At 48.6% G+C, this 27,330-nt stretch overlaps 1 protein-coding gene across 1 annotated transcript in view; it reads right to left on the minus strand.

Moving 5' to 3' along the window:
* Window positions 1–5: 5 nt before the first annotated feature.
* Window positions 6–27,330, minus strand: part of SYNGR3 (synaptogyrin 3) — a 43,793-nt gene continuing 16,468 nt past the window's right edge. Inside the window, exons 2-4 of the mRNA XM_077827484.1 lie at window positions 21,959–22,196; window positions 11,780–11,922; window positions 6–5,727 (exon numbers count right to left, since the gene is read on the minus strand). Coding sequence (XP_077683610.1) covers window positions 5,518–5,727; window positions 11,780–11,922; window positions 21,959–22,196 — 591 coding nt within the window. The 3' untranslated portion in view covers window positions 6–5,517. The remainder of the gene's footprint in view (window positions 5,728–11,779; window positions 11,923–21,958; window positions 22,197–27,330) is intronic.

Below are 27,330 nucleotides of genomic sequence, written 5' to 3' on the forward strand. Positions count from 1 at the left end.
TCTATTAATTTTTAAATCTTTATTGAAAATAAGTTGCAGTTGGTACACGGACACTGAAAATACACAATCACAGATTGTTCTTTCAAAAGATCAATACAAAAATTGTAAACATTTTTATTTACTTCCATACATAGTCCACTTTATACTACAATGCACGTAGGGTTATTGACAACTGCAACTCTTTGAAACGGTCTGCTTGTAAAGAGGTATCTGGAAAAATTAAATTCGCAAACCACATTTGGTATCAGTTTGATATTAAAAACTATTAAAGAATCTGAGGTTTAAATGCATATTGCAACAAAATACAGGCAGCTAAATTTGGGCTTCAAGTTGATGCATGAAAAGGCCATCGTTTAAGCCTCAGTTGTGAGGTGGTTTTTGTTTTTTTGTTTTTTTACATGAATGGCCCCAAGAAGCACTGTTTGTTAAAGTACCATGAATAAATGTATAATGGAAATGGGCTAACAGGCCACACACACACACACACACACACACACTCACACTAGAAAAAAGGCCAAAAAGTGAGTTTGTGATAGTTCTATATAAAAGAAATACTGATTCCATGGAAATGACTTAGTGACTTAGTGATGTCTTTAAAGTTAGCCTGGATCACACCTGCAGCATATAGAACTGAAACATAATCTGCAAACACTAACTTTTTGATTTGTGGTGGGAGAGAAGAGGGAGTGTGAATTACTGGGAATGCAGACCTGAGGAAAAATAAGAAAGGTACATGCTAGAATAGTAAGTGCTAAGTATTAACATGAACTGATCTTCACCATAGCTGTGAAGTAGGATAAGTACTATGGGCACTTTACAGGCCAGGAAACTGCCCTACTTCAAAGCATCTGTGCAAAAAACAAAACTTAACTCTGTGGTGGTGATGAGAGTACTAGGCCAGGGACCAAACTCTGTACACTATTTTAAAGACATTTTGTTATGGACAGAAAAAAACCAAACTTTTCTACTAAACCTCAGTTTATCATGTCATCTTTACTCACGGGGAATAATGAAAAGGTAGGAAATGATACTTTTTCCTTAGTGAGACATTGCCAATATACAGCTGTTCTTTTGACCCTACAATATTGAACATGCGAAAACAACAATGACGCTTACGCAAAAGCACGCTGTTTGCTTGTTCACCTCGGTGTTGAAATGTCTCTCTGTTACTGCACCAAGGCATTCTGTATCAAGGCTATTTCTATAGAACAACTCTCCAGCAAGGCATATGTGACTTGTTTGTTTTTTTTTTTTTTTTTTTAAAAACACACTATTCTTTTTACACCCAAACTTCATGCTAACACTAATGAAGAAGCTTTCAGCAGACTAGCCTGAGAGCAGCATAAACTGGCCCTCTGTATAGTAAATTATCTACTGGGCTTTTGGAGATCTCTAGGGAACACGATGCAGTATATATTTAAACAGCCTGTAAAAACAGCATATGGAGAGCGCCTGGCATGACGCTCAAATTCACAGCAAAATCCTGGCATGCTTATAAGATTTGGTCTGGATCGTTACAAGAAAAGCAGCTAATATCTACTGAACCACAGTGAATTTACAACAGAAAAATAGGGAAGAGAAAGGGGTGATCTGACTAAGTAATATGTGAACCCCCAATTCACGTACTACAATTACTATACTGACATCTAGTAATTTGCTAACCATAGTCCAAAAGAATCTATTTAATGACATCTGTATCTGTGTACACTAGTCTACTTCACAATTCACTGACACGTAACAACAGTTAATAAACAGCATTATTAACACTTAAAATGGCTACAGGGAACACCTTGGAATCTTGCAAACTGCTTGGAAACAAGATTTAATGCAAGTGGTAGGCATGTCTCATTACCGGCTGCAGTGAGGTCAGATGTCTTATGCTACCTTTAAGCCTATTTGTTAATTCAGAAGTTTCTTTAACAGCTAATAATCTATGCTACTACCCAGTAAAATAGTTTAAACAGGAAGTTCACCACACTGGCAAACAAGCCAGAACATTTCTTTTGTTAAAAGTTTTGAAAATACTGTTTCCAAGGCAGGTGTGACTTGCGCATTTCAATACAACATTAATTACACTTCTCTGACGTGACTGGATAAAACAGCCTCATGGGGCTGTGTGTAATTCATCACTGTGGCCTAGATAGGGCAGCAAGTGTGCAGTGACTACCCATGCTTCCACACGGCTTTCCCAACACTAAAGGCAGATCAGCTTTGAGTCCATGGAGGCTGGAGCATGGCACTTGCTTTTATTCTCTTAAGCACCAATGCAGCAGGGAATGGAGTAATTGGGAGACAGGGAAGGGTTTCAGCAGCAGAGAGCAGGGCAGGACTTCCTTCAGCTGAGCAAGTGCTGCTGTAGTCTCACCTTGCACTGACTGAGTCGGTTACAGCTTTGTACGCCTCTGATTCTAAGCCAGTAGCAATCTGCAGGGCTTCCCTGCCACCACTAAAATTTCCCTGGTGCTTAATCCACCTCCCCAAACCTGGAAGAGCAGCCAGTTTCCTAAGGGGGGGTCACATTAAAAGTGTCATTAAACATAGTGACCATTTGAGCAAAGATTGGCAAACGAAATGCGGCCCTAAGGAGAGCAAGGTGCCCTTTGATTGTGAAGTTAACGCCTGCAGATGTCGAATCACAGCCACATTGTCTTTCCTGTGTTCCTCAAGCAATACTTTCGGGTTGCTGCCCCCAAGGCCAGTCATTATTGGTGTGTCTGTGCGGGGCTATATTTTTTTGCACTGACTGTATTCTTATCCAGACCTCGGCGGAAACCCACTGAGTGCTCCGTTTGGGGAGGAAAAAATGAGAAAATGCGATGTAGGCCTCGGGTGCTTACATTCATATTGTAATAGTTAGCGCATTTACACCACTGATCAGGACAGTTCCAGCAGTCAGACAGAACTCAGTTCTTTACAGTTACAAGGAAACTCTGGAACAGGTATATAGTTAGAAAAAATACAATGTACTGAACAAACATCTCACATGTACAATCAATTTAAGGAAACATTTAAATGGATTATAATTTTGCTAAAATATAAACACACGTGTTTTGTGCTGCTAAGTTTTCAGTGTTCCCTCTAAGGAAAATACTGCTACAGCCCTACTATACCCCGTATGAAAATAATTTGATTTTTTTTCTCCCGCAAGACTGATTTGGGAGAGAATCACAATGGTCATATAATTAACGTAGGTGTATAATACGCTGGGATTCAGAGGTTCTTTGTCTTCTTAATGGGAGGGTTTCTCAGTGCGTTCCTGTCAACTGCAATCTCCCCTAATGCATTTGCCTGTTGCATCTCCCTGCTTCAGGCCAGCAGGAGGCGCCTGGCTAAAGAAGAGCAGCAGCCTGCGGCTTGTCCAGCTCCTTTCCTGTCTGGGACAGGAACCCCTTGGCCATGGGATTGAGTGATGCAAAAATTCTCAGGCGTTTGGAACGTCAGCTTGGGTGCAAGTTCATCTCAAAGCAGCGCCAAAAATGACTGAAATTAACCAGGGAGAAGTTTTTAGTTTGGTCACTGTAATGTGAAAATCCTGCTCCGCTTTAATATCCTAGACACTGGCAGCTAAGCTTGTGTCTTTCAGGTGCAGTAAAAGTAACTTTCACTGGAAATGCATATTTTAATCCTTTCTGAACAGTCAGGAGTTCAAGTAACTCCGTTTTCTCAGTGACAGAAACTGCTTATGACTGTGTCTCACTGTTAATTATCGTATTTATTTGCAATTTAAATAGCTGTTGAAATGAGCCGAATTAACGATGACAAAAATGTTTTTTTACTACAAGAAAAGTGCGGGAAAGTCATTTTAACTAGTTGCTCATCACGAGGTCAGAAGTCATAAGACCTTTCAACTGCCTCATTAACACACATTTTGCAAACAAGAAATATACTTTTGAACTGGCTCTTGTTAAAAAAAAAACAATTAACCAAATAAAATTGATCCAGATTAGCAATGGATGATCTTAAATACAGAGCAAAGCTCCCATCATGGCAGTAGGATTGCCAACATTTAACTCATCCGGATGTGTCTACTATCCTTGAAGTTTGTCCTCAGAAAGAAAATGCCACAAACCTCCCACCATTGATCAGCTGGATAACCGGGGGACTGTGAGCTGGGACAGAGTATTACTGGGATAGACTATCTACTGGATTTTGTATGGTTTACATTCATTTGATTCTAATAAGCCCATCATTTTGCAAATGATAACTAAAATTCAGGCATCTTCCCCCTTACATTTTATATGAACTCACTTTTTTAATTCTCTCACATTAATTGAAGATATGGGTCCTGGTTTACTCCTCATTTACTGCTCACGCTACCCACCTGAATGGCTTTTCAGTCTTGCTTTATAACATCTGAATGGGTTCCATATTTTTAGTGGCTGCAGTGTAACAATATATTCACACCTGAGTTTATTTGCTTCTGTTAATGGCAGATGATGGCACTTGCCAATATCAAAATAAAGCCAGGCTTTCCATTTGATTAGATTTCAAGTTGAGTCACTGTGTTTTAACACACCCACACGACTTGTGTCGGAAACTTTAAATGATAGAGTAAATAACTGTTCAGTGTCACTGGTAGCAACCCATTGTAAATTTGCAAACTGTTTAGTATGACAAACTTTACATTGACGCTGCACTGTGACATCCTGTATTTCCCACCAATAAGTGGTCTTTCCAATTAGCAGACAATCAGTTGCAGAATTGTTTTCCAAACCAAGCTGAGAACAGTCGTTTTTAATTCCCTAAACAGATACAATGTTGAAGCAGGTAAGAGATTTGGTTATTCAACATTTTTTTTAAAAAAAGCAAAAGCAAAAGCAGTTGATGCCTGAATCCTAAGCTAAAGTTTGCAACATCTGTTCAGTTTTTTTGTACAGTAAATATATACAAATTAGAAACAACACCGAGATGATTCTTTTTTCTTTTTAAATTTGGCACTGTCCATAAACTCTAGTTTCTATGCAGCACAAGGAAGCTCTGTAGTGGCTTCTTGCAGTGGGAAGGTATGAGGCGAGAATGAACGGGAGCTGTGTGAGCAACCCCGGGTTCATCAAAATGAGAACAATTCTGTGTTAGCTCTGGAAGAACGAGATAACCATCAACTCATCAGCTGCTGTGTTTTCTAACAGGAGCATTATTGTCTACTTTCCCAGGCACTCAGCAAAATTCAGTGCTAATGTTTGGCATTCAAACAAGTCAAAGAGAATTGTGGTGTTGTTTTTGTGGTTGCCTCATGTATTTTGTGTAGTAGCAACCTTCCTTCTGTTTCAAACTTAGAGGGTTTCAGAATAACTTAGAGGGAACACTGCTTGTATAAAAAAAACCCTTAGGTGTAAGACAAGAACCAACACTAATGTACAGAATTCACTGCACAACTAGGTAATAGTACGTTACCCAGCACTGACTGGCCACATTAAGGAAATGGTACTAAATACACTTGCAATCAACCAGTTAATTGTACGGCACCATGGGGAGACTTTGTCTATTCTGACATGACTGTGTTGAGCCCTCCGTCCTTTAGTAAGTTGGCACCTGGTAACCTTTTGGACTGGTGTCTATGGTCTCAGTAAAGGGTGGGCTCTGATAGGTTTCCGTGCTTTCGGTGCCGCCGCCGGTCGGGTATCCTGGGTATCCTGTATTGGGGTCAGTGGCAAACTGATCCGTGGCAAAGAGAGACATGTCAGTCCCCAGGTGGTACCTCTGCATGGCCATCAGCGTCAGGGCAACCTTCAATGAGGATCGGAGAGTTAGTGAAGACATCAGCAGTTCATGACACGGTGTTCCTAGACAGATGTTTCCACCCTTCTCTGCCTGTTCATCACCTTACACGGAGGCCTGCTTGCCTTCTCCCATCCAGCCCCCTATGTGTGGTACCATCAGCCCCATCCTTCCATGCCTACGTCCACAGGCCACGTCCTTCCTGCTGCCGCCAGGGACTCTATGACTTGTTCCCCTTCCCGAGCCTCTGTGTGTGTCAGGCCTTCGACTGTGATTGCTACAGGCCAGGGGCCACCACCCCTAGGTGAGTGTGTGCAGAGCCCCTACTGCCGAGCAGGGCTACAGCCTACATTGCTGGAGCCTGCCCCTTGCGTGGTAACCAACAGTTCAACTGCAATAACTAACATGAGGCTAAAGGACGTGTTTCCACACACCGCCAGGTAAAAGCCAGAGTCTGTTTGGGGCTGACAGGTCTCGCTGCCTGGGGTCAATGGAACCAGCTCTCCAGAGCCAGGAAGTGTTGGGTGATGTTCCCACCCCTGGCTGGCCAGTCAGGTATGGGGGCAGTACAAGGCCCTCCGAGACTGAGAAAAGCCACACAGTGCCCCACAGCACCAGGCAGGGGCTCCAGCTCAGCACTGACGGTGAGAGATGAGTCCCAGCGATTCAGGCACCAGGACCACCGCCAGGAGCACACCTGGGTTTCCGGTGGTCTCTGGTCAGCAAACCTTTATATTATTGCGCGTGCGCGCACGCATGTCCCCAGGGCTTAAACTCCAGTCAGGTGAGAAAAGGGCCAGAGGGAACCGTGCCCTCTACCCAGGAACCGCCTGGCTTTAGAGACTCGTTTTATTGTCCTCTCAACTCAGAGGGCCGCTTGCTCTTGGGCTGGCGTTGCTGTAACCACCGGCAAAATTCAGGTCATTGTATTGAGTCAAATCTTGGTAGCCTCATAAACCCAGCAAGTAGGTCAATTCTGCAGAGACTCCTTGACCCCTTTTTTGAGGTTACAGATATTCAGGTCATAGACCGTGAGAGATGTGAACAGCGGCGCTGCTGGAATGACACACCTGCTTTTAGATCAGGCTGGTTCATTAACAATTCAATTAGTTTACACATGACAGGCCTGCGGAAAACTGCCTGCGGAAGCTGCGAGTCGCTGCATCTGTCTCTGCCATGTCTCACTTTGATATACTACCAGTGCCCATGTAATATCTGTTTATTTTCTGTGCATTGATTATGTAAAGCACAAGGGTTTATTAGCAACACCAGCAGGCTCAATGTCAGAACAGCTCTGCACTGACTGGGGGGGAAAAAAGCCAGTGGCAAAGAAGTCCAACCACTTCAAAATTGTGACTCAACACCTAGGTAATTGCACAAAACTCAGCAACGTTATCAGCCAGTTTCATGAACAGGCTGTCAAAATCCAGGTCGCAGATCTGTGCTGTTGTCATAGTCTTCACTCTGACCCCCTCCACTGACATCAGGATGGGACCCGCCCAGGGCGAGAATATGGAACTGGCAGGAAGGACCCCAGCCATGTGCACCTGGGAGCAAAATTTTCCCAGTGCTTCTGTGAAAGGCTTCATTCATCTTGGGAAAGGAGTTTACAGGGAACCACATAGCTGGCTTTGGTATGAACTCATCTGATTGCTCTTGAGGCACAGGGCCAGTGCAGCGACACACTGGGCCTGTGCACACAGAACCAGAGACCCAGAAGCACTCAGCACCCAGCAGCTCCCGCTGAGAACTATGGAGAATCCCCAGCCCTGAGCGCAACGGGTGCTCCTAGGACTTATGCTTTACTGCAAAACTGTCCAAAAGGCTTGGGGTATGGACTGGAGAGCGGATTGTTTGTGTCCCAAACTGAACAGCTGGAGGAAGCCTGGCTGGTTGGTGGATTGGTAATGGGGATTGTGGTGGGGCAGAGCCCCACCCCTGAGAAAAAGGGCTGAACCAGGCCAGAGAGGCTGCGCGGACCAGCAGCCAATCAGTGAAGGCCTGGGGAGAGCCAATCAGGGTAGGGAAAGGGGCAGCCAATTAGGACCAGACTAGGTCCTATATAAAGGCTGCCCAGGTAGGGAGAAGGTAGTCACTCCCTGATCTCCAAGGGAGAAGGACTGGCTCCTGATGAAAGGAGTAGGACCTTGGCCAGAACAGTGCTGGGCAGGCCTGGGGGAGCAGATAGGGGCTCTGGCCAATTACCTGCCAGGCTGCGGCCCTGCTGCAAAGGGTCAGGAAGGTGCACAGGGCCACAGGGGAAGTGGCCCAGGGAAACTGAGTACACAAGAGGGAGAGAAGAAGGGTAGAGGGAGGCTGCCACTAGAAGGTCTCTGGGTCGGGGCCCAGAGTAGTGGGCGGGCCTGGGTCCCCCTGCTTTCCACTGCACCTGGCCATTGAGGAGGGAGGCCGAGACAGACTGCAACTGGCCCCTGAGATAAGAAGCTAGACTACTTGCGGTTGGCCACCGAGGCAGGTGCAGACAGAAGGACTGCTGTTAACAACGCCCCCAGAAGGGGGTAAGACTGACGCAGTGGGCACTGCTGGAGGGCCGTGTCCTGAAACAGACAAGGACTGTCCTGAAGAGGACACTGCTGAGCAGGGAGCAACACGGGTCCCAGGGCAGTAGAGCAAATGATGGGCCCGACACCATGTGTTGAAGACACTCCGCAGCCGTTGAGAGCTAATTCCTGGAGTGACTGGCGGGAGGTGCCAGCGGTGGTGAGTCAAACCCTGTCACAGAGATATACAGCCCTTCTCCGTTGGGTCACTGATGCTATTCTAGCCCCAGTTAGGGAGTGCCCAAAAGCTATTATTGTTGGGAGGCCCTAGCAGAAATGAGTGGGTTGCCATGAATGGGTCTGTACATTGTGGGGGGTATTTGGGCAAGAGACTGCACCATTTTTAGCAAAGCAGCTGCCCAAAAGTCTGCCTGTCTTTGGGCATAAATGGAACTAACCTAATCCATGCAAAAGCCCATCTGGGTCAGCCCCCATCCATGAGATACATCAAAAGCAACAGCCAGGCTGAGTGGTGGTGATCTGGGCAAGGAGGGAAGTTGCCTGGTGGCCAATAAGATGGAGAGCGCATCTCTCCCAATGCATCTTTGTGGACTGCTACATTAAATGCAGAGTGTAGCAATAAAGAGATCAGGGCCTGTGAATTAAGTGGGGCTACAGGGAAGCTGAGATGAAAAAAGATTTATTGGGATAATTATAGAGCCAGGGAGCAGTTAAACTGGTGAGTGAACTGGGGCCAGGCCCAAAGCTGGAGAAGCCCAGACTATCCTTTGCGTGAGATGATCCAGTTCCTATAGTGCAGGATGATGGCATTACTGCAGATCTTACAGGGTAACATGCTCACGACGCCGCATAAGGCTTATGTGGGCAATGACAGGAAGCATGGGGGAGCAGACTCTCTCCTGCAAACAACCCCAAGCTCTTTAGTAAGCACACAGAGTATTGTCTGACAGATCACTTCAGCTGGATGGCCATGCCCGGTCTGGTTGTGTTACCAGCTGGAGGTGTGAACTCCAACAGGGCATCCGAAGGCCTGGGTCTGAGATTAGCTTTCTGTATGTGGTGCCTATCTAACTCAGGCAGTTATCAGCTTTGCTGTCATATCTGGCACATCTTCTGGGTAAAGTTCTGCTGCAAGTCTACGTGGCTCCCAGGTACCAGAGGAGCGTCACGTGGATAGACGACTCCCACCCATCCCCCACAAAGGAGACAAGCAAAGCAGCTCGTTCTTGCTATTTGGGCTGTGATCTTGTCAGATCTCGCAAGCTAAGCCATGTTAGGCCTGGGCAGTACTTGGGTTAGGGTCACACATTGCTGTGGGTGCTGCTGACTGGCTTGCAGAGGAAGGTGTAAAACTGAGGTGCATTTGGGTGGTGACTGAAAAACCACCTGGCGCTCTTTGCAAGAGTCCAGGCATCCTGGACCAATTCTATCTTGGGTGATTCATTCTACTCGTCCTTCCTACGTTTGCCAGGCTGTCTCAATTTGCTGCTCTGAGGATATCCATTCTTTCCAGGGGACTGTTATGCTCTGAGGCACAACGCAGAGCAGGGCTTGCTGTATCTGGGCTCGCACTGGTTTTTCATACTGTGTGTTTCGTTCCTTTCACTTCACTTATTGCCTTCCTTTCTGGTTAAAAGAAGCACGCTTTGCTTTACTTTCATTTCTCTCGCCCCTGGTGTCTGCAGGGAAGAGCTGACAAATCAAATCAGGGGCCTGGAGGTAGCCTGAGTCACTAATAGTCTCCATTTTCTGCCAATCTCCTTCTGGAGGGGACGGCGTACATGCTAGTTTAGGGAAGGATTTTCCAAAGTACTCAGCACTGGTCTTGCTCTGCTCCCCCATAAGTCAAAGATCAGTGACAAAGCCTCCCACTGCTGCAATGAGACAGAGTTAGGTCAACATGGAGAGCTCAAAGACAACTTTCCTGCCAGAGGAGGCTTCTGGGAGGCAGCACCTCTCTGGCACTCAGCAGGACAGGCTAGTAGCGGGGAAATATTTCTGAGGGTTTGGGGATTTATTCCTTGAAATCAAATCACTCACCGAGCTCTAACTATAGATACTGAAATGATGGATTTTACTGGCTTGCTTGCTAGTTCCAGTGGCAGGTGCGGGTGCTCAGCACTCCACAGGACTGGGGCCTTGGGAGGCTGGGGGAAGTCTGGAATTCCCCAGACTAAAGGGAGTTATCCAGCCAAGTACCCACAAGTTTCAGCCTTACTCCTCAGCGGTTTGACTATAGCTGAACTGCAATTATTTCTTTACTGCAAACCATCTTTGTCTGGCAGAACCCCGGTTCCCCAAATCACACTTCCTAATTCCTCTTTCTGCTGCTCAGTTGTGCTCAGATCAGATTTCATTTCCCTGTTTCTTTTACCTCCCAACTTTTGCTGTCTCTCACTCTTAGGCCCTTTCTGCTGCAAACTCTTTGTTCCTACCGGGGGGTGAATGATCATGGAGCTGTATGTACCCCGGTTACATTCACTGGAGTCTAACAGCTGAGGCCCAGCACCACGCTTGGAAAGCTGGTGTGTGAGTGGCACAGTCAGCTCTTAGACCTTGGGGGATGATGGCTACCAGAGCTCCCACCTCACAGAACAGAGAGGGCAGGACAGGCACAGACTTAGCACTTGTCTATACTAGGAAAACTGAGACACATACTTCTCCATCTGCTCAGCTCCTATGGCAGGAGCTACTGCGGACACGGTGCCGGTGTCTTCCCCCACCTGCTCAGAACCTGGTAAAAACCCTGCCAGTCTCCACTACAACTTCAACTACTCCCCTCTGGAGAACTAGAAGCCTGGCCTTTCCCACAGTCATTGCAGCCTTTTGATTCATCAGGGCGCTGAAATTTCCAGTAATGAAGAAAAAGATCAGTGTGATAACTGTGACAGTGATGACAGGGTGAGTGCAGTCCTGGTGAGATATCTGGGGTATCCCACTGCATCATGGTGAGGTTTCTAGTGATCCTACCACTTTCTCCTCCTGCGCTGTGGCAGGACTGATTTTGGGGTCCCCAAACCATAACTCATACATGGGCATCTAATCGGTCCCTGACAGTGATTCCAACTGCTCTCTGGACAATGTGTTTTGTTGGCCCCAAATTGTTCTTTTAGCTATAAAAACATTTCTAAAGATTTTTCCCTACTGAAACTCTGCTATGAAAGAGAATTAGAGCCAGGATTTCCCTCTGTGCTCATGAACTCCCTGCACAATGACACGTCCCTGAATGAAATAAGAGACACTCTCTTAACTCTGTAAATCATTAAGATCTCATCACTCGGTGGCTGAGGGCACAGATCCATGTCCACTGAGGCCTATGGGAGTCCTGCCCTTCACTCCACTGGGTGCAGGACCCATCACTGAATTCACATCCTCAAGGATGAGGAATAGCACGGCCCTGGTAACCATGTGCCTCGGATTAATCTAAGGCAGCGGGTATTGTGCTGCAGTCCTTGTCCCACCTGGCTATTTCCTGTAGGCCATGATTTCCTCCCACCCACACGTCTGTGATCGGCTGAGCATCTGGAACCTAAACTCACCCAGGAGAGGATGGAGAAGAATGAGAAGGCGATGGCTGCCCGGGCGGCATCTGCTGCTTGAGACGCCCCTTTGCTGTCTGGTGTATGCTGCCATTGGTTGGCCAGGAAGCAGAAAGCTACGAACCACAGGAAGGACCACAAACCTGAAAGAGAAGGAAGGCTGTTAGTGGGAGCCACAGCCACCTGGCATTTCTGCTGCACACCAGGGAGAATCACAGACTTTCCGAAAACCAGGCCCCCTTTTTCAGGGGTCCCCGGGAAGCCAGCACATAGGACTGGGTCCATGGAGGCCAATCCCCTGCTACTGCAGACAACCCCCTCCTATCATCCCTTGCATAAACTTACTGAGCTTCACCTGAAAACTAGTTAATTTCCAGTTGGACCCCCAAGGACAGTGGCACCAAGAAACACCAGTTCCTTCTGACAATCTTGGCCAATGCTGGTAGGTGTATCTGTAGCACCTTTCATTCCAAAGGCCCTCAAAGAATTTTAAACTGATTTTTAGAGCCAGAGCTCAGAAATCCCTACCCAGGCAAGCAGTCCTGTTGCACTCAGTGGGTCTAGTCACACCATTAAGGACTGCAGCCTTGGGCTGTTAAGCTCATGTTCCTACCATACTCAGAGATGGCTTCACCCACCTACCTAATGCAGCCACTGCTGGGTAGAAAGTGGCAGCTGTTTTAACAGCTATCTGTACCCAATGGAAATGGCAGCAGGAAAAGGCAGACTGTAATTCCTTAAGGTGGAATGTGGCCAGGTCAGTGAGGTCAGTGCCCTTACCCTTGATCAGGGCCATGGTTCTGTGTGTTGCATAAGGAACAAGCAAAAGCAGGAAAATGAACTGTTCTTCTTGTGAACCGATTCCACAATCTGCCCATGCAAGAGGCCTCAGGCTCTCTCCACTGCTCTCACATAAACGGGCTATCGTTTCCTAGCCTGACAGACAGGGAAGACAAAGCTGGTGAAGATTTCCTACTGGAATCCAAGGCTGGCTGAGACTGCAGATCCCTCCCGTCCAGTCACTTGACAGCATCCGTAGCTGGTAGTAAGGCCTTGGCGGGGAAAGCAACCCCTATCAGGAAGCAAACACCACTGTCCCTCCCTTCAGCAGAGGGAATCTGTGTTCAGGCATTTGTGCTTTCAGGTGAAACCCTGACTGTCCATGGCAGTTACCACCCCTTCCCCCGGGCACCCTATCCCAACATCAACTGACAACTTCCAAGTGTTGGGAGTATGATGGGAACGCAAACACTGGGAATTGGGCTGCAGCGCTGTCAGGCCGGAGTCTGAGAAATCTTGACTCTTAAAAAGGAAGGTAGCAAGTCACCATAAGGATACGGACGATAAACCTGTGGGGTAAGGTAGCTGCCAAGTCACTATGTGACTGCGGGGAGAGAAACGAAGCTTGTTTTGTTCCTATTTTACTTTGCTAGAGGCTCTTCAGTACAACACAAAACAGTGTTTTTCTTGGCACCGAGATTTGTGTCCACACGTCCAAGTCTTTCAGTTCCTGCAATTGTGCTGTTTCTTCAATGTATAATTAACACAACAATTTCTCCGACTGCAGAGCATGGAAAACACCCCCTAACCAAACAAAGCCAACTCTTTGGACGTCAACTTCCCCCGGGTTCTGTATGATTTGTTGGTCTCCAGAGTGAGCAAGGTCTGTGGACCGTATTTAGCAAAGAAAAGACATTACCAGGTAAACACAGACACATTTTTCCTATTCTTCATTGTGCTAAGCGCCACACATCTGTTCCAATGGGGGTTTCACAGCAGTGCCTCCACGGGGAGAAGCAGGATCATCCTTGAAATATGGACAATGAAAACAAGGTCTATTGTATCTCCTCCCTCATCCCCTGGACATTGAGGCTTGGAGAAGACTTCTGCCAGAACAATGGCATTGGCCAAGATAGGATGACCAACATGTATATCTTGCTGAATCTATGTATTGATGGCCATGGGGCTACCCAGCCATTCTCAATGCATGAGACAGGCCTCCTCTGCCAGGCTGTCAGTACTCCTGAGGACTGAACTTCGATTCTTCGAAAGCTAATCCGATTGGAGATTGTAGCTACTGGAACGACTCTGTAAGTGGAGAGGAGAGACAGTGACCCCCACCCAGGGCTTCAGTCTGGAGAGCGCAGCAAGGAGCTGAATGAGGTTCCAAGGTCCTGTGCTCTGACCTGGTGGGGGGGCAGGGAATAAGGGTTGACACTCTTACCCCATCACCTGGAGGCCTGCCCGGAGGTACTGGAGTCAGTGTCACTGGTTTGACATGGCTGTTGGTTGAACTACAGAGGCTGTGCACCAATCAGCAGGATCCATTTATCACTCTCAGGGACCCCAACAATAATCACTTCCCCACCCCCCCAAATATCCACTGGGAACCCTGGATAGCTGCTGCAGGGAGGAGGTGGTGGCAAGGCCTGGGAGGCCACTGCAGAAGCTGGGAACAGTAACACGGACATTAGGGCATTGCTGGGGCCTGCCTTCCCATTCTCTTTGGAGTGGCAGGAAATCCCCATCCCACTATCCCGTCTCCCCAGGGAGGGCGAGAAGGGAGACAAAGCAAGAGCATGTCCATGGCAGCTGTGGACGTGTGAAGTGTTTCCCAGTGCTCTGCAGGGAAGAGGCTATGCTCCGGCATTCCTTGTTCGTTTTCAGTATATATTCATGATTTGCTCCCCCGGCAGGCCCTCCTCCCCTCTGGAGGACAAATTCCCTTTTTGTGTGTGCGCACAGGTCCATGACCTGCTCCATCCCACGCTGATCCGCCACGCCGCACACTGTGAGACGAGCGGGGAAGAAGTGCTGATTTTATTTTACTCATTTATGTCCCTCTTGGAGTTTGCCCCCACGATCTGGCTCCGAGGTGGGCCGGGGGAACGGAGCTCGGAGATTCCTCTGGAAATATTTCCAGTGGCTAGCCATCTCCCTGCCATCAGAGACCAGACATGTCGTCTCTCCTCCCCGACATTGGCCCCTTCTGGCTTTCTCAAGGAAGGAGCAACGGACTGACTCCCCCGCAGCTCTAGCTCTCTCTCCTGCATGGGAGCCACATGGGTCCGATAGGTCAGTTTCCCCTGGAGGGCCAGCCTGGGATATCAGCTGGGGATGTCTGGGCCCAGCTCTCTCCTGTAACCCAAAGGCCCCTGACTGCAGTCTCCATCCGTGCTGTGTCCATTTCCCCCCTTCCAGAGGGAGCTGAGCTCTGCAGCAAGGAGCAGGCTTTAGGGGCCCGGGCATGAAGATCTTCCATCTGGCATTTCCATCCCTTTGGAGTTGAGGGATGTGGGCTCTTGTCCCTAGAATGAGTTTTGTTTCCCCAGTCCTGCCTGGCCTAGCTCACTAGCCCCAGCCATTGCAAGCACTTCCAAAGCAGAGCTGACGGGACAATCTCCCCCAAGGGCAAACGCAGTCCTGGAACACAGCTAGGAATTAGACAGACACTTGACTGAGCCACAGGATTAGTCAGAAATCAAGTTTGAAATTTCCCTCCAAAAAGCTCTGCAGCAGGAGGGCTGCAAGAGCTGCTGGGAGGGGATCGGGATTGAAACTTGGGGGGGTGGGCACACAGACAGGGGCCAGGCATTCCCCTGCTGCTAGTGTCTGACAGGGCTGGTTCTGCCCCCCCCCTCCCCCCCCAGCCTGTAAGCAGGCCAAAGTAGCCACTGTGGACCACAGCATGATGAAGAAAAGGAAGGTGCTAAGATGAACTGTAAAAGTCGGTGGATAATTATAGTTTTGGGAATTGCAGACATCAGAGTGCAAACACCAGGGAAGAGGTGTTACCGCCATAATTATAGCCTGGTTTTAAACAAGCTCACTTCTAAGGGAGCAGCTGTAAGAGCAGATGGAAGAGAAAGCAGCAAGTGCTGAACTATACAGCTTCAGTGTCTCTCGGCTTGTGCCATACTACAGTATTCCATCAACCTGGCAGAGGGAGTCGGGTGTCAAAATTATCTGTCCCTTTCCAATAACAACCTTTCTGCCTAAAAACCGGGGACGCTCGGTAAGTCTGCACTGCCTGCAGCACCGAGCCTCCCAGCTTGGGCCCCCAGGCTTGCACTACAGGTCTCAAAATGGCTGTGTAGGCATTGCAGCTTGGGCTCTGAGACCCCCCATGAGGAGCGAGGGCCCTGAGCCCAGGCTACTGCCTGACCCCAAACAGCTACATGGCAACTTTAGAGCCCTGCAGCTTGAGCCCCAGGAGACCAATTCAGCTGACCGGGGCTAGCTGCGGCTGTGCGCGACTCTTTTATTGCAGTGTATCGTACCCTCTGAGAACTAGCCTGTATTCACGCTCATTCCACAGAGCCAGGACTTTCCAGGGTACAATGGGTGATGAATACCAAAACAGCCCCAAGCTGGGACAAGCATTCCAGGTCTACCATAGACTGAATGTCCAGTCTTCATCCCAGTGTGAGAAACCTCCTGGGTTAACTCTTTCCTGGCTACTAACCCTTCCTTCCAACCATCATAGACGGTAAACTGTCATTCCTTTTGAGTCGCAGGGGCAATTATATTTTGTGTCTGTCTACAACCATATATGTATGCACGTGCACACACGGCTAGAGTCTCATCTGGCGTACATCGGTGTAGCTCCATTGACAAAACGGAGCTGAGGACGTGCCTCCTAATTAGAGCTGGCCAGAGGACGACAACTCTGTTTTGTTCCGCACTGGAATGGAAACCAAACCTTTGGAAGGTTGTCCGTAAGTGGAACTGTGTCAAAAGGCCCGTTTTCAGATCACAAAGATCGGGTGCTCTCTCTCTCACCTCCCGGAAGGTTCAGCCTGGCCCTGAGAAACTTTCACTGAAATTGATACATCTTCATGAAACTTTTTGATGTTGACAAAATGGCATACTTGGACGCAAAAACATTCCATCCAAGTATCTACACATCTACTCCTTGTCTTTGTATTTTTGTTACTTCCCAGATGCATTTTCATTGTTTGGAATCTAACCTTTGCATTGTTCTTTGGTTATACAAAGAAAGAATAGGGCAAAGCAGCAGCAGCAACAATCCAAAGGGAAACAAGAAACCCATCCTCATAAGGCAGGAAAAAATGAAAGTCCAGGTACCAGAGGGGGCAGGCTGTAAAGTCTCCAGGGGACTACGTGACACACAGACAATTTCTTTCCACATCCTGGATGAACTTTATGAATGATGTTAATCCTTACTGAATTAGTTTTAACATCTGTGGGGTTCATTGGATTAAAAAATCCAATTGTGCACGTGTTATTGTGACACAGTATGCACCTTTGCAAGTGAGGAGGGGCCATGCTAATGTACTTCCTCTGCTAGTAACCTGCTGAAGCCACCCCCACCCCTGGAGAGGTGCACAGATTAGTTCAAACTGGATTCTCCAGGGCCCAACAGACAAAGGAAGGAGAGAGAGCCTCAGGGCCTCCTGCCTCAGGGCCTCCTTCCTGGACAGGACCCCTGCTCCACACAGCACTCCAATCCTTTGGGTGGGGTGGGATGGGATGGGATGGATTGAGCCTGCCAGAATCCGTGCTAGGGGGCAGAGCTAACTCTGATAAGCCTATTAGCAGGCACGTAGGTTCTTCTATTGTTTTCAGTATGGTTTCTCTATAAAGCTTAAGAATAAAGCAGGCGTGCACAGGAAGTGCCGTGTGATACCTTATCACTGTAGCAATTACACCTGTTTACCCTGTCTCTGAAAAGAAAGCCAGCAGGTGTCTCTGGGCTACCTGGCTGTGCTGGGAAATGCACAGTGAAGGCAGGGATCTGTGAAGCCTGGGAATACCCTGGTCAGAAGGGTGAGAGAGATGCAGGTCTCCACCCAGAAAAGCAACAGTTGGGAAGTGGGTGTCCTGGCTGGGCCACCGAGGGGAAATACAGGTGCAGCTGCCCTGGACTGTGACAGATTAATCTGGAGATTTTTAAAAAAATGTAACTGAATTTTAGAGCTGGCACGGTGTGTCGCTCAGCTCAGCTCACTGGCCGCCACTGGCAGGTTTGATGCCCAAGGCCTGTTAGAGCACAAGTGGCTATGACAGTCTTTATCTGTGGGACGACAGAGGCTGGAGCCAAATTTTTCAAGAATCACCAATAATCACGCCCACCCTAGCACGGGGGCAGCTGGGCAATCAAACCCATTGACAATGCTGTTTTGCATGTGTCAAAGTTGTCAGCTGCACAGGGTTTCTGTCTTTCCTTGCAAAGGCCATGTCCAGGTGTTTGCACATGGGCGCACAAGTGGAAGTGGAGTTCAAGCCTCTTTAAGAACACAGCCCCATTGTGGCTTTTGTAGTTTGGTTCTAGTCCTATATAACAGATAATTAAGGCAAAGTTTTTGTCACAGATATTTTTAGTGAAAGTCACGGACAGGTCACGGGAAATAAATAAAAATTCACAGCAGCCTGTGACCTGTCCCTGACTATCACTAAAAATATCCCTGACAAAAAGGGTGGGTAGGTAGGTAGGTTCGGCACCCACTACTGCTGGGGCTCCCGGGTCCCCCACGGACGCGGTGCATGGGGCTGGGCTGCTGCAGGGTCATCTTCCCAGGCAGCTGGTAGCTGCAGAGTTCCCCAGCCACTCGCCATGGCTGCAGCTGGGCAACTGTGGGGAGTCCTCGCTGCAGCTGGGCAGATGCAGGGGCTCTGCTGGCAGCCCGCTGTGGCTGGCCAGCTGCTGGGGAGTTCCCTCACCTGCTCACTGCAGCTGGGCAGCTGTGGGGTCTCCCCCACAGGTTGGGGGCTGGAAGCTGCAAGGGCGGGGCTGGCTGGGAGCTCCAGCCCCAGGGCAGAAAATGTCATGGAGGTCAGTGGAAGTCACAGATTCCATGACATAAATGTAGCCTTACTGATAATGAATAGGAGACCCCATTGTTTACAGTGCCTAGGGACCAAGATGATGATGGGCACAATAGAAAAACGCCTAAGATAGGTACAAATGAATACACTTTCCTGCATCATCTTATACTTCTAGTTCTAGGGCCCACACAGGGTTTGCAGATCTGCCATGTAAGATCATGGAAGAGTCTCCCAAGAAAGGAGGTTAAATCCCCATCACGTAGGATAGAACGTCACAAACTTTTTTTCATGAGGTGACCCCACTTTAATCATCTCATGGACAACTCCCCTCCCCTTGGTGATCTCATGAATCACTTGCCCCCACACTGGTGACCTCATAGATCACCTCACTTCCCACCCGTCACCTGTTGGGTCACCTTGTCTCTTATTGGTCGCTTCATGGTTCACAGAGTCTCCCAATGGTGATCTTGCGGACCCCTTCCCGCCCCCCAGTGATCACCTCACCTCCCTTCCCACTGGTGGCCTCATGGATCACTTCACCTACCATTTTTGACTGAAAAACATGCCTGTAGTGATGACAACAGTTGCTTACAAGGAAAAATCATACCAGATAAATGTATTCCTGGGTTTCCTTTAATGTGATTTAGCAGCTGAAAACCAAGAGACTGGTCAGTTCTGCACAGACCACCAGCAAATTCTCTGAGCACCACCAGTGATCCATTAACAAGCTTTTGGAAACCTCTGATTTAGGTCATTTAGAAATACCTTGGACAAAGCACTACAGGGGACGTTCCTGCCCTGGCCCTCAAGAGGATGGTGTAGACTGTGTAACAGGTCTGAGCTATCTCTGATTTCTAGGATCTCACTAAGCTCCACACCCCACTGATCTCACAACTACTCTTACTTAATAGGCTTGACACAGTAGCTCTAGTTTGGGGAAGTTCAGCTGAAGTTTTGCCTAGGACGGGACTGAAGACCCAAGCTCTCACCATGGAATTCTTTAATCTACACTGGACCCTGTGCTCGCACTTTCATCAGCTAAACCCAGAGCAGCTTCTCCGCTGGCTTTAGCGGAGTGACTCCAGATTCATACCCATGTAAGTGAGATCCAACCTTAGGCCGATGACTGCTGTTCCACATTCTGCCTCTGGACTCCCACTTGTCAACGTTCTGGGCGCTCAGATGGCCCGATGCTCACCAGCCACGGTGATTATTACTGTTTGCACACAATAAAAGCAGCCGCCAACCAGGGCAAAGCACGCTGGTGCTGCTGGATGGTTTCAAATCTCTCACTGTTACTTGATGCTGTGTCCCTCGCAAACCCTATGTCCGCATGACCTGCATTTAAGGGGCTTGTTTAGGAGGCACAAAGTGGCTTATTTTTCACTGTAAGAGTTCATGGGGGGTGGGGGTGAGATCTCTCCCTAGGAAAAGTTAAGCTCTTTGCAATCCATACCCAGAAAACACAAAAGGGCCAAATGGGGTAATTTAACCCACTGACATCTACGGAGCTACATCCCCAAGCCTTCAGCTGCTTCCTAGCACAATGTCTTTTCACATGATCCCTGTGCATTGGATTGCAACAAACGAACACCAGTGTAAAGACTTAGAACCAACCCTGCGGCTTTCCCCCAGAAGTAGGCTTGGAAGGATACGATTTTTATCGGTAATTACGTGGGTGAACATCAGTTTCACTGTAAACACACAAACCACCAAAACAACATTTCCATCAATAATAATCGAAATGTACAGACAGGCCAAGTCACAAAAATGCTACTTGAGAACTGATTAAAGCCGGCGTTCAGAGTATTTACTTTTGTATCATCTGACGTGTCGTGTGTGTTTTAACAGGGACAAAGCTTTAGCTTTTTGAACCTCAACATCTATCGTCATTAAATAATTGTCCGCCCCCCCCCGTAATTTTCTCAAACTGAACATTTCAATCGATTACAAAGGGAAAGAAATGCATAAAAATAAACATCAGTATTACTTGTTGAAATGATAAGACATTAAAAATCAAATTCTGCCAGGCCTATCTGAGTGACTCCCTTGGAAATCAATGGGAATTGTGCATGCAGGGCTGCGGGATCGGACCTAGCAGCGGTAGAAACTCAGCGATTACACAGGTTACTAAAGAAGTCACTGGAGTTACACCTAAGGAGACCGTGTAAGTGAGGGAAGAATGAGGCCTTGAATCAGGACAGCATTTTACACACACCTGACACAAAGTAAATGACCATACAAGATGGTGAAGGGTTAGCCCTTGACACTGAGATTTTCAAAGTAGCCTAAGGTATTTATCTGGATGCTCAATTCCCACTCAAATGAATGGACCCTAGGCATCTAAATCTCTTAGGAGGCATTGTAACTCTCAGCCTCTCTAAGCATGGTACACTAGCTTTCTGATGTAATAGAAATAGAGTCTTTATGGTATATTTCCAGCTACCATGAGTACAGAATATTTCCTCCCACACCTCTCTGGAGTGTTCTACCTGGCACTTTTCATTCTTAACAACAGACACTGATGGTGATGTGACGATGCACTGACAGGTGCTTTCATTTGGGATCAGACAGTTGCAAGCTCCCTGGTGCTGGAAAAATCACCCTCAGACTTTTAAAAACGTGAGGGTTGGAAATCCAGAACCTCAGGCCAAATGCAGCTTCCAGATGGACTGAGCTTAGGATGCTTCCACTGGCTCAATGGATCCAGCTTCCACCTACAGCTCATGGGCCTGGTCCTGCTCCCATTTAGGTCATTGGGACTTTTGCCTTTGATTATGGGAGAAAGGTCTGGCACCGTAAGTTTTTTCCAGCAAAGGACCCAGCTTCAATAAACACCACAGCCCCTGCTCCTGGAGTCAGGTGATTATATCAGAATCTCAGTTTGTATTTTAAAAAAAGTAAGTCTCTATCCCTCAAGGTTGTGGGGGGGGAAAGCTTGAAAGCATGACCCGGGGTAACTGACCCAGAGACATCTGCCTGAGTCTGCAGAGAGCCTGAAACAAAAGCTCTGAAAGGAGTGAACTTCCCAATGTGTCTCAAAAGAGAATTAACTCCTAGATCCATTGCTCCAATTCCACCTAGCAGAGGGCTGTGAATGGCAGGGGCAGAATGCAGTGAGCGTGGCCCATCCACCCAAGCAGACAGACCTTGACTGCTGAGCTAATTACAGGGACCCTCTTGCTGCCACCTTTACTGCTTCAGAGGGAAGGGGGTCCTGTTGTCACAGCTGGAGGGAGAAAATGGGACCCCATACTGCTGCCCTTGCCACTTCAATTGAGGGGCAGAGCAAAGGGGGGCCCCTATATCTTGGTGTGCCCAGTGCCTCGGATTGCCTTAATCCAGCCCTGGGCAACCTCCACTGCCCACGCAGCCCACCTGATGGCATACCTGAAAACCCCAGGTCCAGCAGGACAACCCGTTTCCGGTCCTTCACGCTGCTGATCTGCTGGAAGTAGAGGTCGATGACAAAGAAGAAGATGCAGGCGAAGAAGGCAATGATGCCGATGGCGATGCTGTAGTTGCAGGCATCCTCGTTCTTTTTGAAGACGCACCTGAGTTCTGCGTCCTTGCCCTCGTTGACGTAGCCCTCATTGACGATGGAGCCGAACACCACGATGGAGAAGACCTGGGAAGGGGAAAGCACAGCTTGCAGCTGTTTACACTGAACTCTGTTTTCTCACAGCAAGATAATTGGACTCAGTCTTCCATTTGATTCCATGGCAACATGGCACTCATTAGAGGGATCCCTACACTTCGCTGGTTGGTGGTTTAAAGCCAACGGGCTTCCTCCATAATAGCGATTTCGTCTTTGCTTTGCAGTAAATTGGTTTGCAAAGCATTTTAGGGGACGCTCTTCTCGATCCACACCAGGCAGAGGGAGAACAGATCACCCAGGTCCAAGCCCGGCCTTTTTGCCTGCATCACTCTCAGCTGTCAGACTGCGCTCAATAAACTGCCCTGAGTCACTAGGGACTGGAGAGAAATGAAGTTACAGAGAATAATTGAATTGCCAAACACATTGCTCCTGAAAAAGCCTAAAGGCGCATGGAGAAGATGAGAGAGGAGCAGACAGGGAAAGCCCAAGGGAAGTTCAGCGGGTGCCAGGAAGGAGAGTCATGGTCATGCCCTAAGTGAAGGACCGGTCAATGTGATGCTAAGCACTGCTGGGGATGGAGACCGCACGGGGATAAATCTGTATCTGGAGACCTGGCTTGCAACCAGCTGAAGGACAAAAGTGAGACAGGTTTGCTGGCCTCCCTCTGGTCCCTAATGGTTTGCAAAGCTGCCGGGGGATTGGCAGGTGCTGCTTGGGAAGGGCCCTGGAACAGGATATTAGGGGTGTGGCAGATCAGGACTGAAGTGGGACAGCAGAGCTTCTGGGTGGAGGGGAGAGCTTGCATGGTGCCTCCTGCTCTGCTCGGATCTATCAGGATCAAACTCCTTTGCAATGACCTTCACTGAGGAATTACTTTAAAAAAGCCATTTCTCCCGCTGTCCAACAGGGAGTGGTCAAGTAACTGCCCTTCCCCTTCCCCTTCTCAGCAGACACACTAGGGTCACTGCAGGGCTCTCAAGGACACAGCTGATTTCTTGTATGGGGATAGTGCACATAAGGGGGAATAGAACCAGCAAAGAGGCCTATGCACCACTTAAGTCTCACACTCAGTGCACAGGCCTCGTGCAGCCCTTCTGCATGGGATGAATTTAATTCAACGGGCTCAAGGGTTGGGTCTCTGCAAGATGGGGTAGGACGCAGCTGGATAGGGTCCGGGGATGGAGCCAGAGTTGGTTACTCTACCAGGCATGACTCACTTTGAACCTGCCGGATTCCTGCATTCTTCCCCACTGACATCAGTACTGCTCATTGCTGCATTCGCTTCTGCATTTTCTGGCTCCACACCTTCCACTGATTATCAGTACTGCCTGATAATCAGTGGCTCCTCCAGGAGTCACGCTCCCATCCCAGAAGACAACTGGGGCCCGGGAGAGTAGTGCAGAAACCCCTGTCCCTGTGCGGATGCCCGGAATCCCTGCAGATTCCAGGCCACGTTCCTTGTCCTGGCAGGCAGGAAAGCATCGTGGCCTAAGTGTGTAGCAAGCCATGTGCATGTGGACACCCCTGGTGACCGCTACCTGCTGCATGTTAGGGTTACACAGCACGAAACCAAAGTGACAAGGGGTATCTATGAGGCCGACTCCATTACAAGGCACGTCAAAGCCTCGCCTGTCTTTGCCTAGATAGCGCTGCACTGTGGTTTCGATTTCAGTGCTGCCACTGGGGAGCAAAGCAAGGCCTGCCAGTGCCCTTCGTTCAAGCTGTTAATCTCTAATCTTGTCTCGTCACTGCCAATGCGCAGGATCCTTGTCTGTTTCAGTGCCCCGCTGGCTCATAAGGATGCAGCAGGAGGCAGAGACAGAGAGCTTAACTTGAGAGCAAAGGCAACTCCAGGGCTCCTGGTATGTTGTGGCTCAAATTCCCTAGCTTCTAAGAGAGCAGCTAGTGATGCTGAAGCTGTTGGCCTGGAGGCCTCGTGGCCTTTCTGGTAGCAATGACACATTATAAAGTAGTTGACAGACAGAGAGAATGACCACAACCATGCTCATGATAATATCATGTCCCCTTGACCGATTCACCTGCACTCCGGCCCCTAACCCAGCTACCCCATGACTGATCTGACACTCCAAACCTCGGAGCAGGTTTCAAATAGCTGTCCTTCTCCAACAAATCAACCCGCCTACCACAAATCCTATTCTGTTCTGTCCAGGATCTTACACCGTGCTCAGCGCTGGTGGACTAAGTGACAGGACTAACATCTGTTACGTAGTTGGTTGATTGGTTTGCTGTTGTATGACATTGTCCTACGGCAACATTCAGTTCTGTCCCACTGACCCACAACCCCTTGGACACATACACTTGGTAGTCTGTGCAGCAGGCTAGAAGAAATTAATAAGGGTCCAGTCCTGCAGCGAATATTCTCAGGAGTCAATGGGGCTACTAAGGTGAGGAAGGATAGCTTATCTCCATTTATTGGGGAAATACTCACATTGTTACCCACCCATATGTTCTAGGCGCATGTGACGCCATTTGAAAACCCAGCAACAGAAGACAACCCCCCCAACCCCTCCCCCTCTGACCATTTTCCACCCCAATAATTATAATCCCAATTTTCAAGTGTCTGGGCAAACAAGACGAGCCTCGCGATTTGAGTCAAGGTTACAGGATCGGGTCCTAAAGTCAGGCCGAAGCCAGCAGTCCTTTCTCAGGATTGTGCCAGTGGAGATCAGGTCTAACTCCGCTGCAGACAATGCAGTTCCAGCAGAGCAAAACAGGGGGAAAATGAGAACAAAATCAGGCCTTTACTTATGAGCCAACTGCCCAGAGAACCCCAGTGACTGTGTTTTAAATACAGTGCGGTAAAGTCACATATACAATACTCAAAGGGGCAGCTAACTCTTGGTAAGTGTCATTTCACCTGAGCAATGGCCAGTGGACCTTTCCTTAGTCAGCTCTAGACACCATTCCACCCACCTCACAAGAGGACCCTTTCCTGGATGTGCTTTAAACTGGGACAGGGCTTGTTCTTTCAGAAGCTCGTCACAAATGCGAGCATCTCGTTAGCAGGCAGGTCTCAGAAGGTCTCCATAATCTCCCCCAAACTGGAGGTGACAGCAGAGAGGTGGGTCTGAAGCCATCCCAGCAGCCTGTGCAGGGGAGTGACGTGATAACGTTAGTGGATTTCTTCCTAAAGAAGGTGCAAGTTGAAATAAACAATGGCTAGTGCCAGCAAAAATCGTCTCCTGAGAAAGAGCACTATTCACACATACAGTAGTGCCCTGAACTTTCATGGGTGCTTTGCCCCTGACGTCCATGAACATAGGCTCAAGCCCTGGATGTGCAGGCTAGTAGTGGACGTGAAGAATGCACTGGACCATCCCATTCCCCTTGCTTCAAATGGATCAGAACCCCAGCTTCCCCGCTGTGGAAACGGGGCTGGTAACTTGGTTTTGATTTTTAATTTAATTAATTAATCTCAGAGCTCAATCAATGGTGGCAGGTTCATTTAACCACCCATGCTTTAAATTCAGGACATGCACAGCAGCCATGGCCTGTTTGCCTCGAGCGTGTGCCGCTCCCCAGGGTGTCCCAAGGGGACGTCATGTCATTTATGTCCTGGCAACTGTGTCACGAAGCGGCGGTGCAGCGTGATGATGCTTTCTGAAAATGTAGCCATGATGCTGAGGGTAAAGGCCATCGCATCATGCCTCAGTGCTGTGACACAATGAAGCCTTGTGAGATTTTGGTACCCAGGAATGCGAGCAGTCCCATTCCTGGACAATCCAGCCCTGAACCTACAGGACCTGCCTTCACAGCCTCTATCCATCTGTCTGGATGAGATGCTTTCCATACCTTGTGACACCTACAGGAGATGGACATGCAGGTTCCTGGCTGCCTGCTTTTCAGATGACCTGGTGGCCCCTGTGAGGCTGGTCAGAACTCTCTACAAGCCCCAGCAACAATAGGCCAAAGAGCTGATGCTTTCGATAGGCAGGTGAATAACTGAGGGCTCAGGCCAAAGCACATCAGGGGCCTTGCAGAGAGGTGACTGAGTTATCATCCCCCTAACAACCCAGGCACAAAGCTTCCTCCTTGTGCTTCTGCCAGCTCTGAAAGTCCATCTCACACGCTCCTCCATAAACTCTGTGGCGACAGGGAAATGTGGCGTGAACCCTTGTTCTTTAGCTTCTCTCATAATGCTCCACCCCAACATGCGCTCCATCTCCCTCCCAGCTCCTGCTCCGGCCCCCTGAGTGAATAAGACTCCTCACACCACTGTCAACCCTGCCTCCCCATTACTCGCCCCAGGGCTCCTGTTTTCTTGGGCCTGATCTACCGATGAGACCAAGTTCTCCGGTGGCTGGTCCCCAGCTGGCTGGGGGTAAGGAATCACCAAGAGTGGAAGCTGAGAGCACATGCTGCTATTCAGATCCCCTGTGCGCCCAAACAATGATTCAGCTTCCTCAAATCACATCCTGCTGGGAAGGCAAGAGTTAAAATCAGAGGTGGGATTGTGAACTTTGGATCTGGGTCTCAATCCTCAGCACATTTGGGATGTTTGGTTCAACCCACAGCACAGATCATAAGAACAGCCATACTGGGTCAGACTAATGGTTCATCTAACCAAGTATCCTGTCTTCCAACAGAGGCCAATGCCAGGTGCCCCAAAGGGAATGAACAGAACAGGTAATCATCAAGTGATCCATTCCCTGTCGCTCATTTCCAGCTTCTGGCAAACAGAGGCTAGGGACACCATCCCTGCCCATCCTGGCTAATAGCCATTGATGGACCTATCTGCCATGAACTTATCTAGTTCTTTTTTGAACCCTGTTATAGTTTTGGCCTTCATACCATCCTCTGGCAAGGATTTTCATAGGATGACTGTGCGTTGTATGAAAAAATAGATAACAGCCAGCTGCATAATTCACATGCAGATTCTCAACCCCTCAAAACCCGGGGGTGTCTGGGCCTGCAGTTTTGGCTTGGGCTATAAACCAGCGAGTCCTCCTTGCCCCTCCTTGTTCTCTTCCATTCTCCGTCACGTGTGAGATGATCAGATCCTGCTCAATCAATCTCCACTGCTCCACGCGCCAACCGCGGCCCTACCTTGACTCTGAGCATCAGCCTTAAAGACTATTGAATCCTGCCTCATTCGCTTTTGCTTGCACATACTGCCCAGATAGCAATCTCCTTTGTGGAGCAC

This window comes from Eretmochelys imbricata, chromosome 10, assembly GCF_965152235.1.
Source record: "Eretmochelys imbricata isolate rEreImb1 chromosome 10, rEreImb1.hap1, whole genome shotgun sequence".
Taxonomy (NCBI): Eukaryota; Metazoa; Chordata; order Testudines; family Cheloniidae; genus Eretmochelys; species Eretmochelys imbricata.